The 25,528-nt window shown below is 44.6% G+C and overlaps 1 protein-coding gene across 3 annotated transcripts in view; it reads left to right on the top strand.

Moving 5' to 3' along the window:
- The first annotated feature begins 662 nt into the window (after nt 1–662).
- The window catches only part of Slc22a4 (solute carrier family 22 member 4), a 48,853-nt gene continuing 23,987 nt past the window's right edge, over nt 663–25,528 (top strand). The window contains exons 1-3 of one of the 3 annotated variants that reach the window (XM_040272567.2): nt 663–1,416; nt 18,611–18,714; nt 20,107–20,261. In XM_040272567.2, coding sequence (XP_040128501.1) covers nt 1,024–1,416; nt 18,611–18,714; nt 20,107–20,261 — 652 coding nt within the window. In that variant the 5' untranslated portion in view covers nt 663–1,023. Of the gene's footprint in view, nt 1,417–18,610; nt 18,715–20,106; nt 20,262–25,528 lie in introns of those variants that run through there. The other 2 variants (XM_005335780.5, XM_078050904.1) reach the window with 2 other exon arrangements.

The raw sequence follows: 25,528 nt of genomic DNA, 5'->3' as shown, positions 1-25,528 counted from the left end.
AGTCCTAGAGGGTTCTGGAAGCCTGCCCCAATAAGGGGACCTGAGGGCATGGGCAGGGCCAGGCCAAGGGGATGAATATTGGAACTCAACTGTGGTGACAGCCACGCCTCCATCACTATGCTCTGGAAATGGGTCGGAATCTGCTTTGAAGTCTTCTACAGAAGCCCTCAGAAGGACTTAGGGACAAAGCTAGGGCCACCCTGCAGCCCTTATCCCCGTCCCTTTTGGTCCAGAGCGCATTTCTGACCCAACATGACCTTGTTCATCTCTCCCAGGCTCTGGGCCTGTTAGTCCTTTTCAAGGTGAGGCTCCTGGCGCTTCTCTAGGCGCCACCGGTTGGCGACTGACTCGAGCCCTCCTAAGACCCGTGAAAAGTGAGCTCTCCGTCAGCTGATGCCAGCCACTTGAGCCGGGTGGCAGACCAGAGCGCGCCCTCCTGTCACCCCTGCCGCCTGCAAAAGTTTCCCGAGAGCACAGACTTCGCTAAGTCTCTGGTCCGCGCCCGCGCGAGTCCAGACTCTGCACTGGGACAGCAGAAGGACTCCTGACCTGGGCTAGGCCTGGCACCACGCCGACAGAGAACCTGGGGTCGACCTCTCCCTTTCCGTTCCGCCCTCCCACGTGGGACTGGGGATCGGGAAGTCAGAGATCCGAGCTCGCCAAGCACTACCTGGTGCCTCGCTCACCAGCTTGCAGGCGACACCGCAGATCCTGGCTTCAAAGCCCCTAGGTTGCCTCTGGGCGAGCCAGGGCGCGCAGCGCGGGGCGGAGTCAGCGAAAAGCCCCGCCCCACCCCCGCCCAGCCGCAGCCCATCCCTCTCCTCCCGCAGCTGGGGATGGGGGTGTGGTCCCGAGACTTAGTCTTCTTCTGGCTCCGGGGATCATTCCAACGCCTGAAGCCCAGTTTCCCGAAGCTGTCCTCTGCCCCGGAACGTTCTGACATCCACAGGAAAGGCCCAGGACGCGCGGCAGTCCCGAGAACGTCCTCATCACCAGGTTGCAAGCTGCGTAGCAGCGGGAAGCATGCGGGACTACGAGGAGGTGACCGCCTTCCTGGGCGAATGGGGGCCCTTCCAGCGCCTCATCTTCTTCCTGCTCAGTGCCAGCATCATCCCCAATGGCTTCAACGGTATGTCAGTCGTGTTCCTGGCGGGGACCCCGGAGCACCACTGCCGTGTGCCGGACACTGCGAATCTGAGCAGCGCGTGGCGCAACCATAGTATCCCACTAGTGCTGCAGGACGATCGCGAGGTGCTCCACAGCTGTCGCCGCTACCGACTAGCTACCATCGCCAACTTTTCATCTCTGGGGTTGGAACCGGGACGCGACGTGGACCTGGAGCAGCTGGAGCAGGAGAGCTGCCTGGACGGCTGGGAATTCAGCCATGACGTCTACCTGTCCACCATCGTGACCGAGGTGGGTGGCAGTTCCCCGCCGGGGCCCAGGTACTGGGAATGGAGCAATCCTCCATTTTCGTCAGCCCTGCGTGAGACTCCCTGGCAATGCCTGAGTCAGCGCCCCCTCTGCCTCAAACCTGCCTGGTGTGCTACTAGCTTAAGCTTCTAGCAACAGGTACGCAATCCAAGGGAGCAAGACTCACTGTAGGCTCATTCCTAAAGCGTTTCTGTCCAGTACCGAGAGGGTAGAGAATGGAGTGTTGTCACTAACTGTCTTTTCCTTTCCAAGTTTCACAACAAATGAAGTTATTTCCTCAGAGCCTAAATACTGTTCTGGGGAGGCCCAGCTCCAGGCTGCCCTGATTTACAGCCCATATTACTTTCCTAACAGGGGTGAGAGCAGAGTTGTGGAGGACTTTGCTGAGTCCAGGCATAGACACAGAGAAGGGCTCCTATCCTGAGGCCACAATTTCTTCCAAAAGGAGCATGCTGGTTGTGCACAGGGAACAAGAAGAGGTAGAGCCCTAGCCTCAAGGCACTCATGGATAGACTCTCAGAGAATTCTTAAGATCATAGTGCCAGCTGGTGGGCAGGGGCTCCAGCCTCTGTCACTAGCCCCTCAGTATCAGAAGTGGTTTGGGTGCAGGTTCTGTAAGTTTCAGAAGTTGGGATGTGCATGCACTCACTCTGTGTTTCCTACTGTGCATCTATTGAGGACCAGGAGATGCTAGATCAGGTCATACCCTCCTTCTGAGAAGAGTGTTCCCACAGACTAATTTCCGGTTGTTAATCAAGCTGGTAGAAGTCCCTGCTTCTAGACTTCATCTGTAAGTTCCTCCCAAGAAAAAGGGAACAGTTGTCTCTGCTATGGCCTCTGTTATCCTTTTCCCTCAGTACAATGTGGCAATCACTAGATAATAAGTCTGGCCCTGTGCTGGGCCCCAGGGTGTAGATATCCGGGACATGGGTCCTGCCTTCAAAACTCAGATGCCTACGGGGTACACTGGCTGTGTTAGAGAAGACTAACATCAACCCTGGTTAGCAATGGGGTTTGGGAGCATGACTTGCTTGCTGTGTGACCTGGGGTAAATAAATTACCCTTTCTGTGGAATAACAAAGTGAAGAAATGCTCCAAGATGGAGTGATAACATTTAAGCTACATCTGAATAGGACCTGTCCAGGCAAAGATAATGGCAGATTTGGGGAATGGAATTCCCATAGATGAGGGTAGTTATAGTTCAGAGGACCACAGGAGACTATAAATGCTCATAAGTCCAGTTCATAAGCATACTGAAGAGTTGACTTTATTTTGAGGATGGCAAGAATGTAGCAAGGCCAGATTTGTATTTTTAGGGAAAAAAAACTTACTCTAGTTTTTATGAAAAGTAAGAGGACCTGTGAGGAAGCTATGGAAGTCACCTCTGCAAGAGAATGTGGTCAGTTAGGAGTGGTGGCTATAGAATCTGCAGGAGCTGTGGGAAGTGGCCCACCCTGTGGACCTCCTCTGAATCCCCCAGCATTAACTCTATGCCTGCCTTGGGCCCTGATGGCTCCTCTGGCTTTTACCCCCTAGCAAGGGCTCCTAATGCTTGCCTACCCCACCTACAGCCCAGCTCAGGAACATCTCAAGCTGGGAACCAGTTCAACCCACCTCAATTCCTGGAAGTATTCTCAGCAGCTGAGATGGAGGCTGGACCGACTGGCTGCAGACTTCCCTGACAGCTGGACTGAACTCCCCTTCCTTACTGGTTTTGTGAACCTCAGGTGTGAAGGGTAGGCAGCTAGTGGCTTCCAAGTCCATAGGTACCAAATGTAGTGTCCTGTTCAGAAGTTTGTAGACACCTCTAAGGATGCACATCCTCATACACACATCTGTTGCACCACAATCATCTACTCTGCTTTTCTTTTGCCTTTTTTTTTTTTTTTGAGATGCTTGGGATTGAACCCAAAGCATCATGCATGCTAGGCAAAGCTATACCACTGAATTATATTCTCAGCTCTACCCCCCTCCACACTTTTTTTTTTTGACAGAGTTTTATTCAGTTTCCCAGGTTGGCCTCAAACTTGCAATTCTCCTGCATCTGCCTCTAAGTAGCTGGGATATAGGTGTGCAGCACCACACTCAGCTCCCAGATCAGATTTTTTTTTCATCAACCTTTCCTTTCTTTGCTTGCTTTTTGAGTGATGGGAGTAAAATAAAAGGCAAATGGGTACTGGTGGCTGGGAGGAGGAGGGGGGAGAAAAGCAAGTGCCGAGGTAAATGACATGGGTGGCTCTCCCCAGAGGGGTACTGGCACAAGGAGTTCTGGGTGGTCACTAACAAAAAATAAAAACAGAAATTAATATATGTTGGTAAGCACGTGAAAAATTGGAAGCCTTGTGTGTTGCTGGTGGGAACATGTGTTTTCCATTGCAATAATAAATACCTGACACAATCAACTTAGAAAGAGACAGAATTTACCTAGCTCCTAGTTTTAGAAGTTCCAGTCTGTGATTGATTGGTGCCATTGCTTTTGGGTCTTGGGAGGCAGTGTAATAGAGCAAAGCTGCTTTCCTATTAGAGGAGACCAAAGAGAAAGAGGAAGAGACTGGAGTCCCACAATCCCCTTGAAGGGCACACCCCAAAAGATCTACCCCACCATGGGCCCTCCAATTAAAGTTTCCATCATCTCCCAGCAATGTCATGCTGGGGGCCAAGCCTTTAGCACAAGGGCTTTGGGGGAACATTTTAGATCCAAACAATGGAAGAACATTAAATGGCGTAACTTCCATGGAAAACAATATGGTGGTTCCTCACAAAATTAAAAATAGAGCTGGTCATGGTGACTCATGCCTGTATTCCTAGCAGCTCAAGAGGCTGAAGCAGGAGGACCATGAGTTTGAGACCAGCCTCAGCAACCTAGAAATGCCCTAAGCAACTCGGCAAGACTCTGTTTCAAAATTTAAAATAAAATAAAAATAAAAGGACTGGGATGTGGCTCAGTGGTTAAGTATCTCTGGGTTCAATTTCTGATACTGAAACAAACAAAAAAATTTTAAAGGATTACCATTATGATCCCACAATTCCATCTTTGGGTACATACCCAAAATAATTGAAATCATTGTCCCAAAAAGATATTTGTATACCTGTGTTCATAGCAGCATTGTTCAAAATAGCCCAAAGGTGAAAACAACCCTAATATCTATCAACAGATGAGGGCATGTGTATAAATATGTTTATGTGGATGTGCTTACACACACACACACAATATAATATTATTCAGCTCTAAAAGAAAGCAAATTCTGACACATGCTACAATGAATGAACCTTGAGGATATTATGCTTAATGAAATAAACCAGTCACAAGAAGACAAACATTGAATGATTTCACTAATATCCATTATGAAGAGTAGTCTCTCATAGAAACAGATTGCAGATGATGGTTACCAGGAGCTGGAGGAAGGGAGGAATGGGGAGTTGTTGTTTAATGGATATCAAGTTTCTGTTTTGTACAGTGAAGAGTTCTGGAAATTGGTTACTCAACCATGTGAACTCTATTGAACCGTGCATTTTAAAACGATGAAGATAGTAAATTTTATGTTATGTGTATATTTTATCACAATTTTTAAAAATAAGGATAATAATGACCCACCTCATCTGGGTCATTGGGAGAGCGTGGTGAGATCATGACCCCATATACGTCATGTGATAACCAACACAGAGGGTGGCACCAGCAGAAGGCATAATAGGTGGGTGGTAAGGACAGGACCTCATCACCCTCTTTCTTGTACCTCTGTCTGGATACTGTGGATATTTTGGGACCTTTTCTAAGTCTCAGATTTGTGGCTGGCCTAACAGGTGATAAGATTGCTGGAGGCTAAGCCCATCTCCCCAGAGGGGAAGTTCCAGGGCTCGGATAACAGGGCATATATAGGTTCAAACTCATGCCTACTTGGCCAATGCCAGTGGGAAAAAAAAATGGCCTCCTCTCCTCACAGGGTCAAGCCCATTTTCCCAGGCAGGTCTGGGCATCTGGGCTAGCATAGGTAGAGGGACCATCCCCAGATCATGTCTCTGCTTTTTCTGGGCCAGGATCTCCCAATGGGCAGAGTTTCAAGGACAGAGAAGCCCACCTAGTCTTCCTCTCAACCTGGCCCTCCACGGGGGGACAAGACCAGCTATATCCCCAAGGATGCCATGTTCCACCATAAAAATGTGTTCCGTAGATGTCACGTAGCAGGGATCTGGTGTCTGAGTCATGACTCACATGAGTATATCCGTCTGCTTATGTGTATGTGTGCATCAGGTCATTTCTTTCTTCAGAGGCTGTTTGTGGAGTCCAGTTTATTAAGGCAGCTATTAAGAACCAAATTTTTGAAACTTCATTTTGAAATAAATTTTGATTTAGAGAAAAGTTGTAAAAGTACAGAAAACTCACATACACCCTTCATCCAACTTCCCCTGATGTTAACCATGACTCATAATCAATCCATTTATCAAAAGCAAGAGATTAACATGGATTAACAATTGCATTAACGAAACCAGTTTTCCCCTTAATGTTCTCTTTCTGTTTGGGGATCCAATCCAGAACCCCACCTTATATTCATTGTCATGTCTCAGTCTCCAATCTGTGACAAGTTTTCAATTTTCCTTATCTCTTGTGACCATGACATGTTTTATGAGTTATTTTGATAAATGTGCCTCCTTCTGAGTGTGTGTGAATTTTTCTCATAAGTACATTGAGTTATGCACTTTTTGGTAATACCGTAGAAGTGATGTCTCTTGGAATATCATAACAGCAAGCACGTCTTAATTACTGGTGATGTTAATCTCAATCACTTGGTTAAATTTGTTGTGTTAGATCTCTCCTTGTAAGTTATTATTTTTTCCCTTTCAGAGTTAATAAATATCTTGGGGGAGGTATTTTGAGATTATAAAAAAAAATATCAAACTCTTTGTCTCCTCAAATTTTTACCCACTGCTTTTATCATTCTTCAATAGACCTTGACTGAAACCATCATTACCATGGTATTTTCCTAGTGTGGATTTGGAATTATTCTGGAAAGAAAAGCTTCCCCTCCACACCAATGTATTTAAGCATTTACTAATTTATATCACTAGAGGCTCATTGCATATTTATTTTACTCTGTCAGTTATCAATCCTTAATTATCTTGTTGTTGCAGATTGAACCAAATTACTTTTCACTTTAAGAAAAAAGAATGGAAAAAGTCAGGGCAAGGTCCTTCCTCGTCTTTGGACTCAGGGCTGGAAGAGGCTGTCCTCCACTTCCCAGGGAGGAGAGCCAGTTGCATCTAATAGCTAAGGGAGGCAGCAGGGCAGAGACAGAAACAGGGGCAGGTGGCACCTGAGACAAGACTGGACATTATGTGGGGAAAGGTAGGGACCTCGGGTATTCAACAGTCTATCTGAGGATGGGGTTTTTCACTACTTAGTCTCTATGGGCATGCCCTCCCTATAGCTCTTTAATACCATGGACTTCAGAGAATAGAGACCTTGTGTGTGAGCAAGCTCAGAGCCTCCTGCCCTAAGGCTCAAGGAGCAGGGACAGCAACCGGTGTCCTGATTTGCAGGGAGCCTAGGTTCATCAGCAGGGCCACAGGGATGGAAGAGATAGGCCTGGTGCTAAACATGGGCTGGCTCTTGCTTCAAGCATGTCGTCTTTTCCCCAGGAACATCATTAGCTACCCTTGACACTTCCCCCACCACCTGTCCATGACTGGGGATACTGAGGTAGTCACCTCTGAGCCAGAACCTTTTTGATAGGCCATCAGTAGTCTGAGACAGGGCTACTGCCACACACTCTATGCACTGTCCTTTCTGCCGATGGCTGCATCCTTTAGGAGCCTGGTGGTGGAGCTGCTGGTGGCCATGTTCCTAAGCATGGTGACCATGCCCTTAAGTGTGATCAAAATTCCAGCAAAGATCCTGCACCCCTAGAGGCACTAGCCTTGTGCTACTTTTCCTGGAAGATGGGATCAGGGCACAGTCAATGGCAAGAAACACTGATTTCTACCCACAGCCTCAAAGTGGGCCTGGTTTATGGAACAGGCTTCATCCCCTGCTGTCAGGGAGCTTCTGGGAGGCACTGGGGCAACCAGTGAACAATAAGACTGACAGCCTGGCAGTGTGGCTAGCCACTGTGTACAGTCTTTTCTGTCAGGTGTGCAGGCTGCCCTGGGATACTGCTGGCTGGTAGGGAGACCCATAGCCTGGCTGTCAAGATGGCCTTAATATTAACCAAATTGCTCAGCTGAGTCCATGCACTGACCCGACCTCTGGTAGATTTCAAAGGGGATGAGGAGGCAGAGCCTCGACTCAAGCAAGCACCGGTGAGACTTATATTTCCAGTCAATGCTTCAGAGAGCAGAATCTGCCAGTGCCAGAGAACAAACAGAGGAGCCTCCGGGGTGTCCCCTATCTCTGTCCCCTATTCTCTGTTTGTTTATCAACTGTCTTGCCTCAAATTGTTTGCCTGTTGCCTCTCAACTGTGTTTCTCTAACAACAGGCACCAGGATCTCAGAATGTGCCTTTGTTCCAAGGTTGCTGCACCTGTACTTCCTGCCAAGTTTCTGGGTAAACAGACTTGGTCTGTGGGCAGCAGAACCCTCTGAATCCAAGGTGGCAAATTGACAAAGCGAAGGCTGTGATAGGGCTTGTCAGGAGGAGCTGGAAGTGCCTGGGGCTTCTGAAAGGATTGTAATTCCCCTCCCTGCTCGTGACAGGCTACATTCAATTTATGTTTTAGACTAATGCAGATCTGCCTCATTATCTGGAGCCTTAGTGGGGCTTAAGCATGTCTCTGGAGCCCAAAAGAAGGCAAAGATCCCCATTTGGAGCAGAGATAATGTGGAGGAAATGGAAGCTCTAGGGAAGGATGGATTCAGCCCTGTGGTCTAGCAAGAAGTATGACTAGCCCAAGGTGGGCAGCATCTGCTTAGTATCTGCAAGACCAGAAGGCAGTTTCACACTGGCTCCTTCGAGAGCTTACCCTCAAGGCTAGGTGGCTGGCACAGACCCTATCCACAGAGTACAACGTAGAAGAGCTTTGGTGGATCCAGTGCCAGGATGCAGAGGCTATGCCCAGGTCCCTAAGTGCCCATCCCTACCTTTCCATTCAAACTCCTTGTCTTTTGCTTTGATCTAGTCTGATGACCACAGAACTCTTCACTAGCAACTATGTACCTGAGGTGGTTTTTGCTTTACCACTAATCTAAAGGAAGAAGCATGTTGATAACATTTTAAGATGTGGCAGCTTCAGTTATCTGTAAAGGAAAAAAATGAATAGAATAATTAAATAGCCAAAAAGACGGCCCGCAAAATGTGAGAAAACATTTGCAAATCATATATTTGGTAGAGGACTTGTATCCAGAATACAAAAAGTACCCTTTAAACTCAACAGTAAAAAGCCCAATTTCACCAGCTCTTATATGCCTGTAATCCCAGTGACTCAGGAAGCTGAGGAAAAGTGATCACCAGCCTCAGCAACCTAATGAGACCCTATCTCAAAATGAAAAAATTAAAAGGGCTGGGGATGTAGCTCACTGATAAAGTGCCCCTGGGTTCAATTCCAAATAGTGAGAAAAAAAAGACAATCTGATTTTAAAATCAGCCAGGAGCCTGATGCACACCTGTAGACCCAGCCACTCAGGAGGCAAAAGCAGGAGGATTGCAAGTTTGAGGCCAGACTGGGCAATATAGTCAGATCTTATCTCTAAAAAAAAGTAAAATATTTTATGTATTTTGGAAAATAGGTTTATTTCTCCAAAGAAGAATATTTGCAAATTAGTAAGAACATGAAAAAGTTTTCCAACTTCTAAAATGTTAGTGACAGGGCCTCTCCAGATTTGCTTCCCTGTGAAACAACTGTAACTAGTTGTTATACACACATACACACATGCACACATGCATGTACACACATACACATTATAGAGTGAGCACACACACACACGTACATGCACACAGATTTTTAAGAAATTCTCCTAAGGACATACAACAAATGAAAAACACTTATGAATGGAAGTCCATTGCCCTGTAGTCTCAACCTCTTTTTTCCCTCCCTTTCTTCCTCTCCCTCTCCAGCACAAAAAGCGGGATACTGGGCCTGGCCAAGAAAACAGAGTTCTCTCTTCCCTCAGCTCACAGTCAGGGGATACAGTCTCACCAAGAGGGGCCACCAATGCCCGCCCCATCTCATTCCCTGAGCTCTGGGTTGCAGAGGCTAAAATCCTGGTGAATGCAACCAGGAGTTCAGGAGATCCCTTTCTCCACCCAGCCTTTATATATTGGAGGCTCTAGCCAGGTCCCATGGGTCAAGAATATGGAGGTTTGACTTCTCTTGCCTCGGCTCATTCATTGGTCACAGGTTCCGTGTCAGGAGAAGCTAGCCAAAAAGACCAGGGGCTGCTACCCACACCCAGTGTCCAACTCATAAAGAAGAGGTGTCACTCTGAGAGTGGGTCACTTTCCTGACCGGTGCTCTGGAGCAAGGGCTCAGAGATTTGGTCTGGGGGAGAAGTAGTCAAACAAACAAACAAACAAAACAGATAGATCTGACACTGTCCCCATGGGAACTGACTTTATTTGAAATAGAGGTATAGGTTAAGCCTACTATTGCTTCTAAAAATAGGGGAGATTTTGTGGTAAGCAACTAAGAGGAAACACATAGCTCCAGTAGAACAAGCTAACCCACAGGGCATCTAGTTTACCAGAAAGAACCAATAAAAGAGACAGCTAAGAGCAGCCCTTTTGAAGTCGGGACAAACCTCAAAGTCTTGCCTCAAAAACTACTCCACCCAGTATCCTAATTAGAGGTAGCCCAGGGTAGGGGTAATCATCAGGGAGACCCGACTTCATTCCATTACAAACTATGCCATCTTGTGAAAGAAAAAGAAAAAAAAAAAAGTAATTACCTAGGCTTTTTTTTCCCTTCAATTTTTAGTGAAAGACTTAGACTGTCAACTCCCAAAAATTTACCTGTTTTATATTATTTCATGCTATCGTAATGTTTTAATATTATTTTAAATATGAATTTCTGTCTATGTTGAAACATCTGGTGTCCATACCGAATGCATCTAGGCCATATCTCCTTATTACAAATTTTATCTGCATATTGATGTCTTAAAATTTCAAGACACTTGTTTTCAAAATCTGTAAGCCAATATTAGATCTAGAAACAAAATCTTACAGATTTTAACTATATTAATCTTTTTAGGTTTTATTATAAATAGAATAGAACTATATCTATCATATATGTTGCTGTTAGAAATGTCAAAATATGTATAGGTTTTTAACAAAGTAAAAAAAAAAAAAACTCCTGCAAAAGGGCTTGAATTCAATTGGATTGGATTATGGGACAATTTATGCCTCGGGGCATTGTCAAAAAGTAAGAAAGCAATTACCCAACATTTAATGGAGCCTAAAAGTAGGGTGTGATACTTTCATAGGCAAACAGCTTAATAGAAAGATCATGAAATAGGGGTGGGGTTGTCAGTATCCAGAGTCTCCACAACATGTTATCTAAGGTGCTCAGTTTTTACAACAACAAAATTATAAGATGTGCAAAGAAACAGGAAAGTGTGACCTATACTCTAATGAAGAAAAAAGTAAACAACAGAAATTGCTGGAGAGGGCCCACTTGTCAGCTTTAACAAAGGCTTAAAAGCAACTATTATAAATATGTTGAAAGAGCTAAAAAAAAAAAAGTAAAAGTAAAAAAAGGTATGCAGAAAATACCTCATCAAATACAGAATACCAATAAAAAATAGAAATTATATTTATATTTTAAAAGAACCAAAAAGAAACTCTGAAGTAAAAATGTGTAATAACACAAATTAAAAATTCATCAGATGCTCTTAACAGAGATTTGTATAGGAGGAAGAAAGAATCAGCAAAGTTGCAGAGGATTGGAAATTATGCAATCCAAAGAGCAGAAAGGAGAGGGGAAAAAAAAGAATAAATGAGGAAAAAATGAGCAGAACGTCAAGGAAAATGTGGAACAGCACTAAATACACCAGTATATGCCTAATGAGAATCCTAAGGAAGAAGAGAGAAAAAAGAAGCAGAAAAAAATAGTGACTGAAAACTCCCCATATTTGATGAAAACATTAATCTATACGTCTCAGAAGCTCAGCCAACTCCATGTAGAATAACCACAAAAGAAATCCACAACCTGGATACATAGTAAAACACCTGGAAGCCAAAGACAAAGGAAAATTTTTGAAAGAAGCAAAAAATATGACTTGTCACACACAAAGTAACTCCAATAAGATTATCTTTTTGCCATCTTATAAGAAATAATAGAAGACAAAGAGCCATGGATGACATTCTAATTGCTGAAAGGAAAAAAAAAACTGTCAATGGAACATCATGTATCCAGCAAGTCTTTAAAAAATGAAATAAAGACATCCCCAAATTTAAAAAACAATTCTCAAATAATTTGTTTCTAGCAGTACAATGCAACTTTACAAATAATGCTAAGAAAATTTCTTCAGGAATAGATTTCACCAAGAGTTTTCAAGTTTATATTCTGAGAACTATCAAGCATCATTATTGAGCTGGGCCTGGTGGTAATTGCCTGTAATTCCAATGACTCTGGAGGTTAGGCATGAGGATCACAAGTTCAACGCCAGCTTCAGCAACTTGGTGAGGCTCTAAGCAATTTAGCAAAACCTTGTCTCAAAATAAAAAATAGCAATGGAGGAAGGATAGCATCTTCAACAAATGGTGTTGAGAAAACTGGAAATCCATATGCAACAAAATAAAAAAATAGGGCTGGGGATGTGGTTCAGTGGTTAAGCACTTCTTGGTTCAATCCCCAGTACCCTCCTCCCCAAAATCATTGAAATTAAGGCCAAAATAAATGAAAAGATATCCCTTGTTCTAGTCACAGAGTCAAAAACTTATTGTCAAAATGGCAGGACTCCCAAAATTAATATACAAATTCAGTGCAAAACACGTTCAACTTTATTAGTCATTAGGAAATGCAAGTCAAAACCATAGGAGATACTTCTTTATACCTATCCGGACAGCCAAAATTAAAAAGACACATAATAACAGTGTGGGTAGAGATGTGGAGAATTTGAAACCCTCATTCATTGCTGTTGGGGTTATAAAATGGTGCAGCCAGTTTGGAAAGCAGATTGGGAATTCCTCAAAAAGTTAAACATAGATGTAACCCAACAATTTTGCCACTATGTACATGCCCAGGAAAAATTAAAATATATGTCCATACACAATCTTGTTCATGAATGTTCATAGCAGCATTATTCCCAACAGCCAAAATTGGAAACCACCCAAAAATCTGTTTAGATAAATAAAATGTAAACTATTAATACTACGGAATATTATTCAAACCAAAAAGCAATGAAGTGCTGATACACTCTACAACAGCACAGATGAACCTTGAAAACATTATGCTAAGTAAGAATCCAGTCACAAAAGACTACTTATTGTATGCTTCCATTTATATGAACTTCCCAGAATAGGCAAATCCATATAGCCAGAAAGTAGATTAGTGGTTGCCAAGAACTGGGACAGAAGAGTATGGGGTGTGGCTGCTAATATGTTTGGATTTTTTTTTAAGCGATGATGAAAATGTTCTAAAATTAGATAGTGCTGATGCTTACACAACTCTGTGAATATATGAAAACTACTCAACTGTACACTTTAAAAAGAGCTAATTTTGACATATGTAAATTGTATCTCAATAAAGCTGTTAAAAACAAAAAGAATGAAATATTCAGGGTTTTTTATTGTTTTTGTTTGTTTGCTTTATTTTGCAGATGATCAAGAATTTTCCAGCCTTAAGTCACAACCAAGTTATAAAGAAGGAACTGGGGTGGATGTATATTCTATTGTTAATCATTACTTCTTACTTTCCCTCTGGAATGAAGGATAACTATAAGAGAACACTATAGAAATCCGTTTTTCATTTTTAATGGACCATTGCTAATTTTTCATTCACAGTCATCTCTGGGATTAAAGGCCATTTATAAAAGGATTTTATACCTTGTGGTAAGAGCTTTTTTAGTTCTTAGTAATTGGATGAAAGAATTTTTATCTCTTTGCTTTTTCATTCATGCCATGCCTTTTTTAAAAAATATTTTACTTTTTAGTTGTAGTTGGACATAATACCTTTTTTAAAAAAAATTTATTTTTATGTGGTGCAGAGGATGGAACCCAGGGTCTCACACGTGCTAGGCGAGCTTTTTTAAGTTATGGTTTTGCTTTGGACAAAGGCATGAAGTTAGTAGAAAAGGAACTACCATTTTGCAAGGCCACAATGTGTCAGATATTCCACTTAGGTTTTTTGTCCAATGTATACAACGAAACTAGGAAAGGCTATTGTTGTCACTTCTTTAAAATTAGAAGCAGGCTAATATTGGTGAACCCGTGGCCCACACAGCCAGAAGCAGTAGAATCTAAGAAAGCCTGTGCTGGTTGCTCAACACGAGGCTGCTTTCCAGAGCTCTGAGTTCTATGCAGGCCAGAGTGGATATACTGATCGTGATGGTCCTTTGTGGCTTTGGTAAAAGCTAAAACTGACAGACTGGCTACTCAGAGAGTTCAAGGTTGCAGGTGATTTTCAAAGGACAGTGCATAGGTACTCAACAGTCCCAGAACTACACATTTTCTCCACTCATTTTTCATTGCCCCTAGTTGTTTAACATATTTTCATCAACAATCTGTTAAGTATTCACCATGTGCCTAGCCCTGTGTCAGTGTAAGTCATCTAAAATATATTTATACTGATTATTCATGTTTTAGAATTCTGTTCTTCTAGTAAAGGATAATGAGGAGAGGAAGTTTTTGTTGTTGTTGTTTTTGTTTTTTTCCTTTTTCTCTAGCTAGAGAGCAAGGGTGTTGTAACCCAGAAGAGCCTTCCCTGCCAGGACTACTAGGCTTATGCATGCCCATGTACACACTGATCTATCCCTAAAGTGTGTTTGAACTTGAGCTTAATGAAGGCAGAGACCATGTATTGTGGCCAGCACAAAGCATCGGCTGGAACAGATAGATGCTTGAAGTCAAATAAACAAATGATTAAGCAATTTCTTTGGCCAATCCCCAAAAAGTATTTGGACTAGTCATTTTATTGCTCTGTGCCTTCTTTTACTAATTTGTAAAATGAAGATGAAAAGAATATTCACCCTACATGGAAACTTTGAAATCCCATTAAATAATACAAGATGCTCAATAAGTATTCAAAACACTAGACTGTCATTCCTAGTATTATTACCATTGGGAAGCAAAAGAGGCACATTTATGCCAAGAGTGATCTTCCATCCCTAATAACCTTGTGACCTGGACTTTTGTCTCTTGAAGCATGACTGAAGGACACATGGTCCAGCTATATGGAGCTCCCTCTATTCTGTTGTGAGAATCTTGGTCTGAGATCCTGAGAATCAGGTGGACATAGTAACACCGGGAGCATACATAGAGTGCCTACCCCTGCATAACCTTGGCCAGATGGTTGCCACATTTTACTTTCTCCAGAGGTAGGCTATGTTTTCAAAATGTTAGTGTTTGGCTTAAAAGAATAGCCCCAGGTAATGTTGGCCTGCTCCTCACCACCACCCACCATTAGCCACTGGCCTCTGGACATGTGTCTCTGTGTGTGTGTATTCACATGTGCAAAGACATGTTCCCATAGGAACAGATCTGTCCCATCAAGATGAAGATGGTTTCTCACTGAATCTACAATGTCTGTCAACTACAGAGAGTTCTCTGTGTCCTGACTAGTTGTACCCCAAGACATAGCCCTCAAATTCCCAGGAGATGGGTGCAGACAGGGCCTGGCTTCCCCAAGAACAGCCCTTTGAAGGGAAGGGCTTCTCTTTGGGCTGGTAGCTGATTTACTGGGCTCCTGCCCCTTAAGCTCCAGCTAGAATTTTATCTGCCAATCCTTTGTCCCATTACCAGGCTCCTCATAGCTCTCCAAAAGGATAACCTTTCCAAAAGGATATAAGGGGGAACCCAACCCTACAGCCACTTATGAGGTCCAGCTGTTTTCTGCAGGGTTTCCAGAGGCAGATCACCACTACATGCACCAGCCCCCTCCTGTGCTGTATCATGCTGGCAGGGCTACTTACACCTCTCTTCATGGAGGAAAGTGAGACCTAGAGCCATGGCTGCATGGCCACCAGAAAGGAAAGCAATGGAGTGCTGGCCCTCACCTCACCCTTTCCAGTGCCCCAGTCCAGAACTCCTGCCACTCCTCCATTCCCCAAAGATCAGGCTTGACCCCACTACCAGCACCAGCTTTATGGACGTGCAACCTGAGCACGTCACACAGAACCCCACAACCAGTTTTAATACTCTGCTCTTGGCCGTCTTGAAATTCATAATTTTTGAACAAGGGGTCCTATAATTTCTGTTTGCACTGGCCTGCAAATTAGGTGTAGATGGTCCTATGCACTACTTTTGTTCATGCAAAAGCTGGCTGTACATCTGACAGCTTTTCTCTTTTCTTCCTGTCTCAAGTCTCATTGCTACCTCCCTAAGTCAGAGAACTAACAGAAAAAAATATTTGAAAAGCCATAGAATAGAGGACATTATATTTGGAGGAGCTTTTCTCCTCAACTGCAGATGGAACAGTGATTGAGAAAAGACATATGCATACCTCTACCTAACTTGAGATTTTCTTGGTTCTGTCCAAGGTTGAAGGCTGTGATGGAGACCTTTCACTCTGGGGGCAATTTTCTCCCGTATCACATTCCTCAAAGAAGTGTAGGTTATCTTATTTAATCAGCTCCTTTTGTCCTGCCTTTGTTGTTCATGTTCAGAGCAAGACATGGGTATAAGGTTGGGCTCTGAGGCCCTCATTGGTATCTAGCATGCTCATTTACTTGCTATGACTTCAGACAAATTCTAGTCGCAGAGCCTCAGTTTATTCTTCTTAAAAATGGGTCACATTTCACATCATGAGACTTTGGAGCCTCAATCATTCATTACTCTGAGTGTCATGGGCAGATCCCAAGCTCTAAAGTTATGACCAGTCATTTTTGGAGACAGGTGGCTATTAATTCAGGCACCATCTTGTGCACCACCTCTGATCTACGGACTAGCAGAGCACTTGAACCAGGCTATACAATATTTGAGGGTTCATTGCTCTCTTCCCTGAAGTCCATTCAGGAACCTCTGCTGTTTTACTCTATTTTCTATTGTTGTAACAGACTGGGTATTTTATTAAAAAAAAAAAAGATTTATTCAGCTCAAAGTTCTGAACACTGGGAAGTTCAAGGTCAGGTGGCTGCCTCTGGAGAGGTCCTTCTTACTGGTGGGAAACTCTCTTCCAAGTCCCAAGGCAGCACGGGGCGTCAGTTGGCAAGACAAAACAAGCTTGCTTACTTGGATCTCTCTTCCACTTCTCTGAAGCCACAGTCCCAGGGGATTAGGGCCCCACCCTTTACAGCCTCATTTAACCTTAACTACCTCCCAGAGGTCCACCTCAAATACCATAGTTGGGTTAAGTTCGTTCCCTCGTAATCCCTTACAATGGTGATCACATTTCAGCATGAGTTTTAGTGATGACTTTCCAAACCAAGCATCAGGTGAGGTGACTCTACCACCAGATGAGGTGACTCTACCGTCTCGGATTTATAGTACCTGAAGTGAAGAGAACAAGTTCTGGGTCCATGCTGTTTTTCCTCTGCAGAGCTGTGCTTGGGTATCTGCCTGGAGCGCCATGAGAAGCAGCTTCCTTAATCTTGCTGTTGTCTCTAGGACAAGAATTATCCTTCACATCACAAAGTGATCCCTTTGTGAAAGGAAGTATGTCTGAGAGACTTTCCGTTCTCAGTACTCAGAAATAACTGGGCCGCTCCAGAAGGAGTTGATCACTGGAAACTGTGACCCTTCAGAGAACTGAGTCACTGGGACAGGGAACTGAGCCACTGGCTTAGGCAGGACAGTCTGGAGTCCCTCTCACCTTGCCTGGTTTCTATAAACCTCCCTCCCCTTTACTTGATGATTCTCTCGCTTTTTGTCTTATACTTTTTTTTTTTTATGTCTTTAGAAACACCTTTCTCAGCCTGCCTCAGAATGAGGTGGGACATAAATACCTGAATTCGTGTTTAAAACAACCCCCAAAGTTCAGGGCAACTGTGAGAATTGCTTTGCAAACACCTTGGAACCAGGACTACCACCAAGGGGAACAGGGAGGGAGGGTCCTTGCTCTAAGCTGGATTATTTCACCACAGACAGCACTCCCCACTTCTGACTCACAGGCTCCGAATACTCATGGGCACCTGATTATTTTTTATAATTAATGAAAGGTCACAAAACACATTTTGAAATCTTGGTGACTTCCCTTGAGATTTTTACTGAATTGACTTTATTCAAGAATTGGGAGCCAGAGGCCCGAATGTAGGTCTGTAATACTGTTTGCCTAACATGCACAAGGCCCTAAGTTCCATCCCCAGCCCTGGAAAAAACAAAAACAAAAAGCCAAGAATGGAAACTTTGGCTGAAACCTTGATTTTATGATTTCCTGGCTCCACCAGCAGGGACTTGTTAGGGCGATAGCAGCCAATAGGCCTGGGGAATGGGAGGAACCATGCTACTGGGAAGGAGGGTATAGGAATACAGGATGGGGAGATAGGAAGCCCTGGAGAGAGGGGAAGGGGGGGTAAGACCTCAGCCCAGTGGAGTCCTGTATCAAGGCCCGAGCTTAACCAGGGCATTCCAGAGGAGTCTACTCAAAACATAAAGTCCCAGAACTACTGTCCACTTGTACTTTTTAACAAGGAGAGGACATTTCTACTCCTGGACAAAGCGACCATGCCCTCTTTCCTGCCCCTGGGATTTTCAAATATCTTCTCTCCATGCTGGGCTGCCTCCTAAAGGGGCAGGGCCTCTTTTGCTTCATATCGCTTTGTTGCCAAGGGGTCACCAGTCGCAGCCATGGCTTCAGCTGCTTCTTGCTATGTGACATAGGCCAAGTGGTGGCCATCACCCTCCCTTTCAGGAAAGGAAGCCGAGTCTCAGAGAACAGAGAGGAGCCCTAGCGAATCGTAGTCAGGAGTTAAACCCAGACCCACAAGTCCTATATCCTTTGCACAGAGGTGACATCCTGGCGCCAGGGAGGAGAGCGTCTCTGGCTGCCATGTGATAATGTTTCCCGGAGCTGGGCTGGGGTTGGGGCCTGCTGCAGGGTTGGGGCCTGCTGCAAGGTTGGGCTCACGCTTCGCTTCGTGCTGTCTTGTTGGCAGTGGAATCTGGTGTGTGAGGATGACTGGAAGACGCCCCTCACCGCCTCCCTGTTCTTCGTAGGCGTGCTCCTTGGCTCCTTCGTGTCCGGGCAGCTGTCAGACAGGTAAGGACATGGAGGGAGGAAAGGGGGACAGGGCCCCTTGTCACTGCCTATCTTGAGGTTGGACTGATTTCAAGGTATTTCTACATAGTGAAGGGGAGGATCCTCAGGCCACTGAGTCAGTGGTGGGGAGTCAGGATGTCTCCTGTTCACCCTGACCTCACACCCCTGTCAAGACCCACTTGTGTTCTATTCCCTGAGCCTGCGCTCCCCAGGCTTTGGGTAGGAATAGGGAGGGACCACTCCCCCCACTGGAAAGTGGAGTCTTTCTTCCACACATCCCTTGACCCAACACCATGCTGCCACCACCACTTCCCCTCCACCCCACCCCCAACTCTTCAGAGTTGTTCTGGGGGACAGGGAGCGGATGACGGGATCAGTCCACAAACAGCCACCAGGACGGGTCGGGCCAGACAGCAGCACTAACTCTACACTCCCTGGGCCTGTGGGTTGGACTCTGGCTGGGTCCTGGGGCCACAGAGAAGACCCAGTCTGGTTCTGAGACCCCTGGAGCTCACAGGCTAGTAGAGACAACATTGCAGTATCCACGGACATGCTCTGCTGGCCCCAAATGCTCTCTGGTGACCAGAACCGGAGGTGAGAGTAATGAAGAGCAGTGTTGGGGAAGGCTTCCAAGAGGGGTGCCTGTCTCTTCCCTAGCTTCAAACACCAATGGGGCCTCCAGCCAATGGCCTGACGGCTGAACTTTGGAAAGTGGGGTGTCTGTTCTGCGCCCACCTGTGCTTCATCCCATCCATTGGTCACTACTGGAATGTGAAATTAACACCTAAACCAATTACATTGTCACCAAAAGACATGGAGAAAGGCTATATCTTTCCATTAAGCAGTGGTGGGGTGTTGGCATCAGTACAGATGTTCCTCAGCATTGAAAGAGAGTACCATATGCATCTCCCTGGCCCAGGAAACCATCAAAGCTCATCATAGGGTTTTTACTGGATGCATATCACTCTTACACCATTGGAAAGTAGAAAAATCCTAAGATGAACTATTTTTAAACCAGAAAACGTTGTAATCCAAGGTTAAAAACCACTGCCCTCAAGGAACTCTTGGTTCTGGATTTATAGAACTCACATGTTGCAGATATGAAAATTACCTGCAGATTCTGTGCTGTGGTGGCAGCTTCTACCTGTGGCTCCTTCTAAAGAGCAGCTTTCCATGTGGTCCTTGCATAGACTGTTTTATGTTTTCAAGATATGAGACCTGCCTAGGAAGCTTAGAAACTCCCATCCTTGGTGGATGCCTGAGGACTGACAGAGCCCTGAGAAAATAGTCTGCCATGATGTCTAGCTCAGAGCTTAAAACACACCCTGAGTTACCATTATGCTTTATTCTACTGTTTTGCTTTATTCACCTATGTTATGCTTTATCCTACAGGTTTGGCAGGAAGAACATTCTTTTTGCAACCATGGCTGTGCAGACTGGCTTCAGCTTCGTGCAGATTTTCTCCATCAACTGGGAGATGTTCACTGTGTTATTTGTCATCGTGGGCATGGGCCAGATCTCCAACTATGTTGTGGCTTTCATTCTAGGTAGGAATGGCTTCGGAGACAAAAATTCCTCCCTCCAATGCTCTGAAAGACCAGGAAGGAGGAGGCCACTGGGCTATGCTTCCAAAGTTCAGGCACTCACAGGGAGCCAGCTCTGTGCTGGACCCTGAATGGTGGCCACAAGAGTTCAAGCCAATAAGAATCAGCCGCACAATAACTGAGACACATTCACAGGTGCACAGGGCACATAAGAGGGGACCCTGAGGGAGGGATGGCCTGGGAATGTCTTTGATTGGAGCTGTGAAGGCTTGAGGCTTCTACCTGGTCACCTAGGAAGGGGCTCAGGGTGGTTGATATGGCCCATACACAGGCATACAGGCAGTAGAGGCACTTGCCAGAAGGATTTCAGTGTTAGCCCACCCAGTAGATCTGGCCTCACCCATACTCAAAGCCCATCCAGAGTATATCAGTTCTGTGCAGGACAGGCCTCACTGCATTGATAGTAGGCCTGTCAAGAGGCCACCGCTAAGAATCATAGGCTATAGGAGGGAGAGTCATCAGTTACAAACCCATGAAGAGGCCCCAGGCCACTCCAGATTGTCTGAGAAGGAAGTAAGGTGAGCTACAAACAAGTTAATCAGGTTCATCCTAAGGAGTGAGAGTCCCCAGTGCACTCTCTGAGCCCCCAATATGAGCACGTGAGAAGGGGAGAGAAAGGGAACCCTCTTTCCATAAGAATGGAAACTCCAATTCCTATAATTTCTAGTGTGATCATTCTAGTTGGCTCAGCACAGTCCCTGTTTATCCCTATTGTCACAGCATAATTATGAATAGAGCCCTTTAATAGAAGTCTAAGGATTCTTCTTGGCTCAAAAGTCTGCACCTGGTCAGGTGATTCTGATTGCTTTCAAGGGTCTGATGATTCACTGGCTTTGGAGATGCTGCATCGGCTTAGTTGAAGATGTTTATACCCTCTGTCTGTCGGGTTGCCAAGATGGAATTGTTCAAATTCCACTCCTTTAATTATTTGTGAAGGGCTCCTTGCCACAGGTCCTGTTCTCAGTGTCTGTGGAGGGGAGAGGCAGAGGAGAAGAGAGAACATACCCAAGCCACATGGTCTGGGCAGATAGTACACTCTTCAGTTGGCCCTGGCGGGTGGGGCCGCTCTCTCCCTGCAGTGCTAAGGAGAGGAGCAAGATTTTCAGGGTCATTTGTGAGAGAGCACAAGGAGTTGCAGGATAGCAATGCTGAAAACTGGCAAGTGGAGGGACTTAGGACCAAAATTGTAACTTCCTAATGCGCAATGGACACAGGACACAGGACTCTTGGACAAAGGGAAGCCTATTCTCATGTTTTAAATCTCCACATCCATCTTCCTTGCTGACAGCACCCATACATCTGAGTAGCCCTACACATGACTCTGCTTGGGCCAGATCCATCCCAGAAACCAAACAGGCCTCCCCCAGACAGAGGACTCTGTCGAAGGTCTGCAGATCCGTGTCACAGGAGGACCTGGAGGACCATCTGGAATGCAAGGGCAGAGAGTTGTGGTGAAGCTAGAGCAACCCTGCTCTTAGGATTGGGAGCAGGGTAGAATCTATGCCAGGCTGTGGCAACCCCAAGGGCTGAGGAGTTGAACCTGCCTCTCTACTCACCCAGGGTACTTCTGGGGCTTAGAGCCTCTCCTCTATGAGCAGACGAAGCAGGGAGGGCACTCTCCCCAGGCCTCTGCAGAAAAGGTCTGCCCCACTGCCCACCACTTCCCTTGCTTCTCCCCATCAGGTTTGCGGCCCCACACGCAGGGCTGAGGGCAATCAGAGCCTAGATGTGCCCAGCAGCCATCAAAAGGCTACTAGGTACAGGTACAGAGGGTTCCCCATCAGCTTGGGTGCATGCCTGCTATTCTTGGTGGCTTTGCAGGAAATAGCTGACTTTGGGTCCTGGTATGAGAGTTTTATGTTTAGTTCTCAGGCCTGAAAGATTTAGAGTTTCACTGAAAATCAGCCTGTCCCAGAGCAGCTGGACCCACCACTCCTGGAGGGGGAGGACACAGTGCAAGAACAAGGTGGTTGCACTTCCCCACGGCACATGAGTGCCCTCTGGTGTTGTAGCACTGAAATAGCCAAATTCCAGGTTTTATTTTATCCACCGCCCCCCTCCCCTTTTATTTTATCCTCCCCTTTTGAGCTGGATTTGAAACAACCAGGTTTTATTTGGGTAAACTAAACTGAAGGGTGAGGTTTGGACTGAAAATTCTGTCTGTCCCTTTACTTTTGGCCTCTGGCTCTAGGAAAGGTTTTGCAAGTTTCTGTGATGATAATCTTTAGTTTTAGGATTCTTCATGTTAATTTGGGAAGCTGAATTACACCCACTCTCAAAGCAGTGTAGAAATGAGTCTTCTTCTTGGGCTAGTCTTTTCTTTTTTAAATCATCAAGCCTAGGGCTGGGGATGTAGCTCAGTGGTAGACCACTTGCCTAGCATATGTAAGGCTCCGGGCTCAATCCCCAGGACTGGAGGAAAAAGAAAAAATAAAATCATCAAGCCTTCCAGAGTCATAGGATTCTAGAAAAGGCAAGAAAAAAAACAATGCTACCCAAAGCCCCATGCAAAGTGGATGCATCTGAAATGATGGTGCTTCCAGAATGTGGCTAACTTAGGGGGAGGAAATGACCACTTAGGACCAAGGACTCTGACCTACCCTATCCCATCTCCCTCATAATTTCCTCATTTCTCATCTTCAGCCTGTTCACAGGTTTCTGTGGGTAAAATATCAATGGAATCCTCTTTCTTCCCCCATAACTACTTACATGTTTTTTGCAAATTTAACTGCCTGCTTCCTGTTCTCTTTTTTTTTGGGGGGGGGGGAGGCATTACTGGGGATTGAACCCAGGGGTACTGAAACACTGAGCCATATCCCCAGCCCTTTTTAATTTTTTATTTTGAGACAGAGTCTCGCTAAGTCACTTAGGGCCTAGCTAAGTTGCTGAGGCTGGCTTTGAACTTGGGATCTTCCTGCCTCAGCCTCCCAATTCACTGGGTTTAAAGGCATGTGCCACTGCATCTGGCTGCCTCTTGTCTTGACTGATTCATTAACTCAGTATTTTCCAGTACTCTAAACATCTGTTCCCCCATACAACATTTCTTTGGGCATAATGAATTGTTGAAAGCTTCGATTCCTTTAACATCCAGATGTTTCCGTTCTCATTAGTGTGTAACTGATGGCATCTTCCTTTTAACTTTGGCTTCCAGAAGTACAAATTTGAAATTTAACTACATCAGTTATGCAGTTTTTATCTACCATATATTTATTTGTTTATTTGTGGTGCTAGAAATCAAACCCAGGGTCTTGTGCATGGCAAGGACTCTACTAGTGAACTAGGCCCAGCCCCTGAAATGTTTTAAAATTGAAATAAAATTTTGTCTTAGTCTACTTGGGCAGAATGCCATAACAAAATGCCACAGGATATGTGGCTTAAAGGAAAAAAATTAGTTTTCCATGGTTCTGGAGAATAGGAGTCAAAGATCAAGGTGCAAGCAGAACTGGGGTCCGGTGTGGGCTCAACCTGCTTGGTTGCACATGGCTGCCTCCCCTGTGTGTTCCTGTGGCCTGTCCTCTGTGCAGCTCAGAGAACAGTCAGGCTCAGGAACACAAGCTCTCTGGTATCCCTTCTTATAACAATAGCAGTATTATCAGATCAGGGCTCCACTCCCATGACTTCATTTCACCTTAATTTCTTCCTGAATCCATATATAACCGTACTGGGAGTTAGAGTTTCAGTATATGATAGGATGATACAAACTATCAGTCCCTACCAAATTTGCATGCCATGATATCCATTCTTTGAAAGTGTACAATTCAGTGATTTTTAATGTTACAAAGGATGGGTTGAAGTGTAAATTCAGTATATTCACAAAATTGTACAATGTTTAGCACCCCAGAAAGAAACCTTCTATTCTTTAGCAGTCATTGCCCTCTTCCCCAAACTTTTGGAAACCACCAGTCTATTTTCTGTCTCTGGATTTGCCGATTCTGGACATTTCATATAAATGGAATCACATGGTGTGTGACCTTTTGCCTGGCTTCCTTCACTTAATATTTTCAAGAGTAAACCATGTTAAAGCACGAATCAGTGTTCATTGTACGAATACAGCACATTTTGTTCATCTGTACACCAATCAGTCAACATCAAGGTTGCTTCTACTTTGAGGTTATTATAAACAACGCTACTATGAACCTTCTTCTCATCTCAAAACTGCACCTAGTTAGTCACTCTGCTTTCAAGGTTGTATACATATGTTTCCAGTTGTCTTGCATATATACTAGCAGTGGAATTGCTGGGTCATATGATAGCTTTATGTTTAACCTTTGGAGGAACTGACAGACTTTTCAAAGTGATCAGTTGCATATTCTTGTTTGTTTTTTATTCAAGGCATCGTTTGTTGTTGTTGTTTTATTTTTCTTTATTTTTGTTGTTATTGTTGTTTTCGTTTTTGGTATTGGATATTGAACCCAGAGGAATTTAACCACTGAGCTATATCCCCAGTTCTTTTTTGTTTTTTAGTTTGAGACAGGGTTTCACTAAGTTGCTCAGGGCTTCATTAAATTGCAAAGGCTGGCCTTGAATTTGCAATCCTCCTGTCTCAGTCTCCTGAGCTGCTGAGATTACAGGTGTAGCACGGGGCTCGGCTATATTGTATTTTAATGTTACTGTTGTTTTATTGTATTTAAATTACAAGATGCCTCAAAATCTTCAAAGGATGAGTTCAGGTATAAATATATCAACAATGCAGAAATTGCTGGAACCCTTTGCATTGCACTGTGTAAGGGAAGAACTGAGGTAACCCAAGGAGAAGCAAGAACTCACTTCTGTCTATTCACAAGGAGCTTACTGTCTGGGAAGATGACATAGGTCACAGAGGGATGAGTGTAGATAACATTGCTGGGTATGCAGAAGTAGGAAAGGTTACTTTTTTCTTTTTTCTTTTCTTTCTTTTTCTTTTTTTCTTTTTTTTTTTTTTTTTTTTTTTTTTTTTTTTTTTTGTAGCAGGGATTGAACCCAGGGGTGCTTAACCACTGAGCCATATCCCCAGCCATTTTTATTTTTTATTTTGAGACAAGGTCTTGCTAAATTCTTAGAGCCTCTCTAAATTTCTGGCCTTGAACTTGTGATACTCCTGCCTTAGCTTGGCATGCACCATCAGGCCTGGCAGGAAATCTTACTTTTGATTAGAGTAATCTGTGAAGGTTTCAGAAGAAGGAAGGGAAAGCCCCCGCCCGGAGAACATCTATTAATTTGATGGGATTTCT

This window comes from Ictidomys tridecemlineatus, chromosome 1 (assembly GCF_052094955.1).
Source record: "Ictidomys tridecemlineatus isolate mIctTri1 chromosome 1, mIctTri1.hap1, whole genome shotgun sequence".
NCBI classification, from domain to species: domain Eukaryota; kingdom Metazoa; phylum Chordata; class Mammalia; order Rodentia; family Sciuridae; genus Ictidomys; species Ictidomys tridecemlineatus.
Note: the sequence above shows the minus strand (reverse complement) of the source record. Positions and strands in the feature narration are given on the sequence as shown.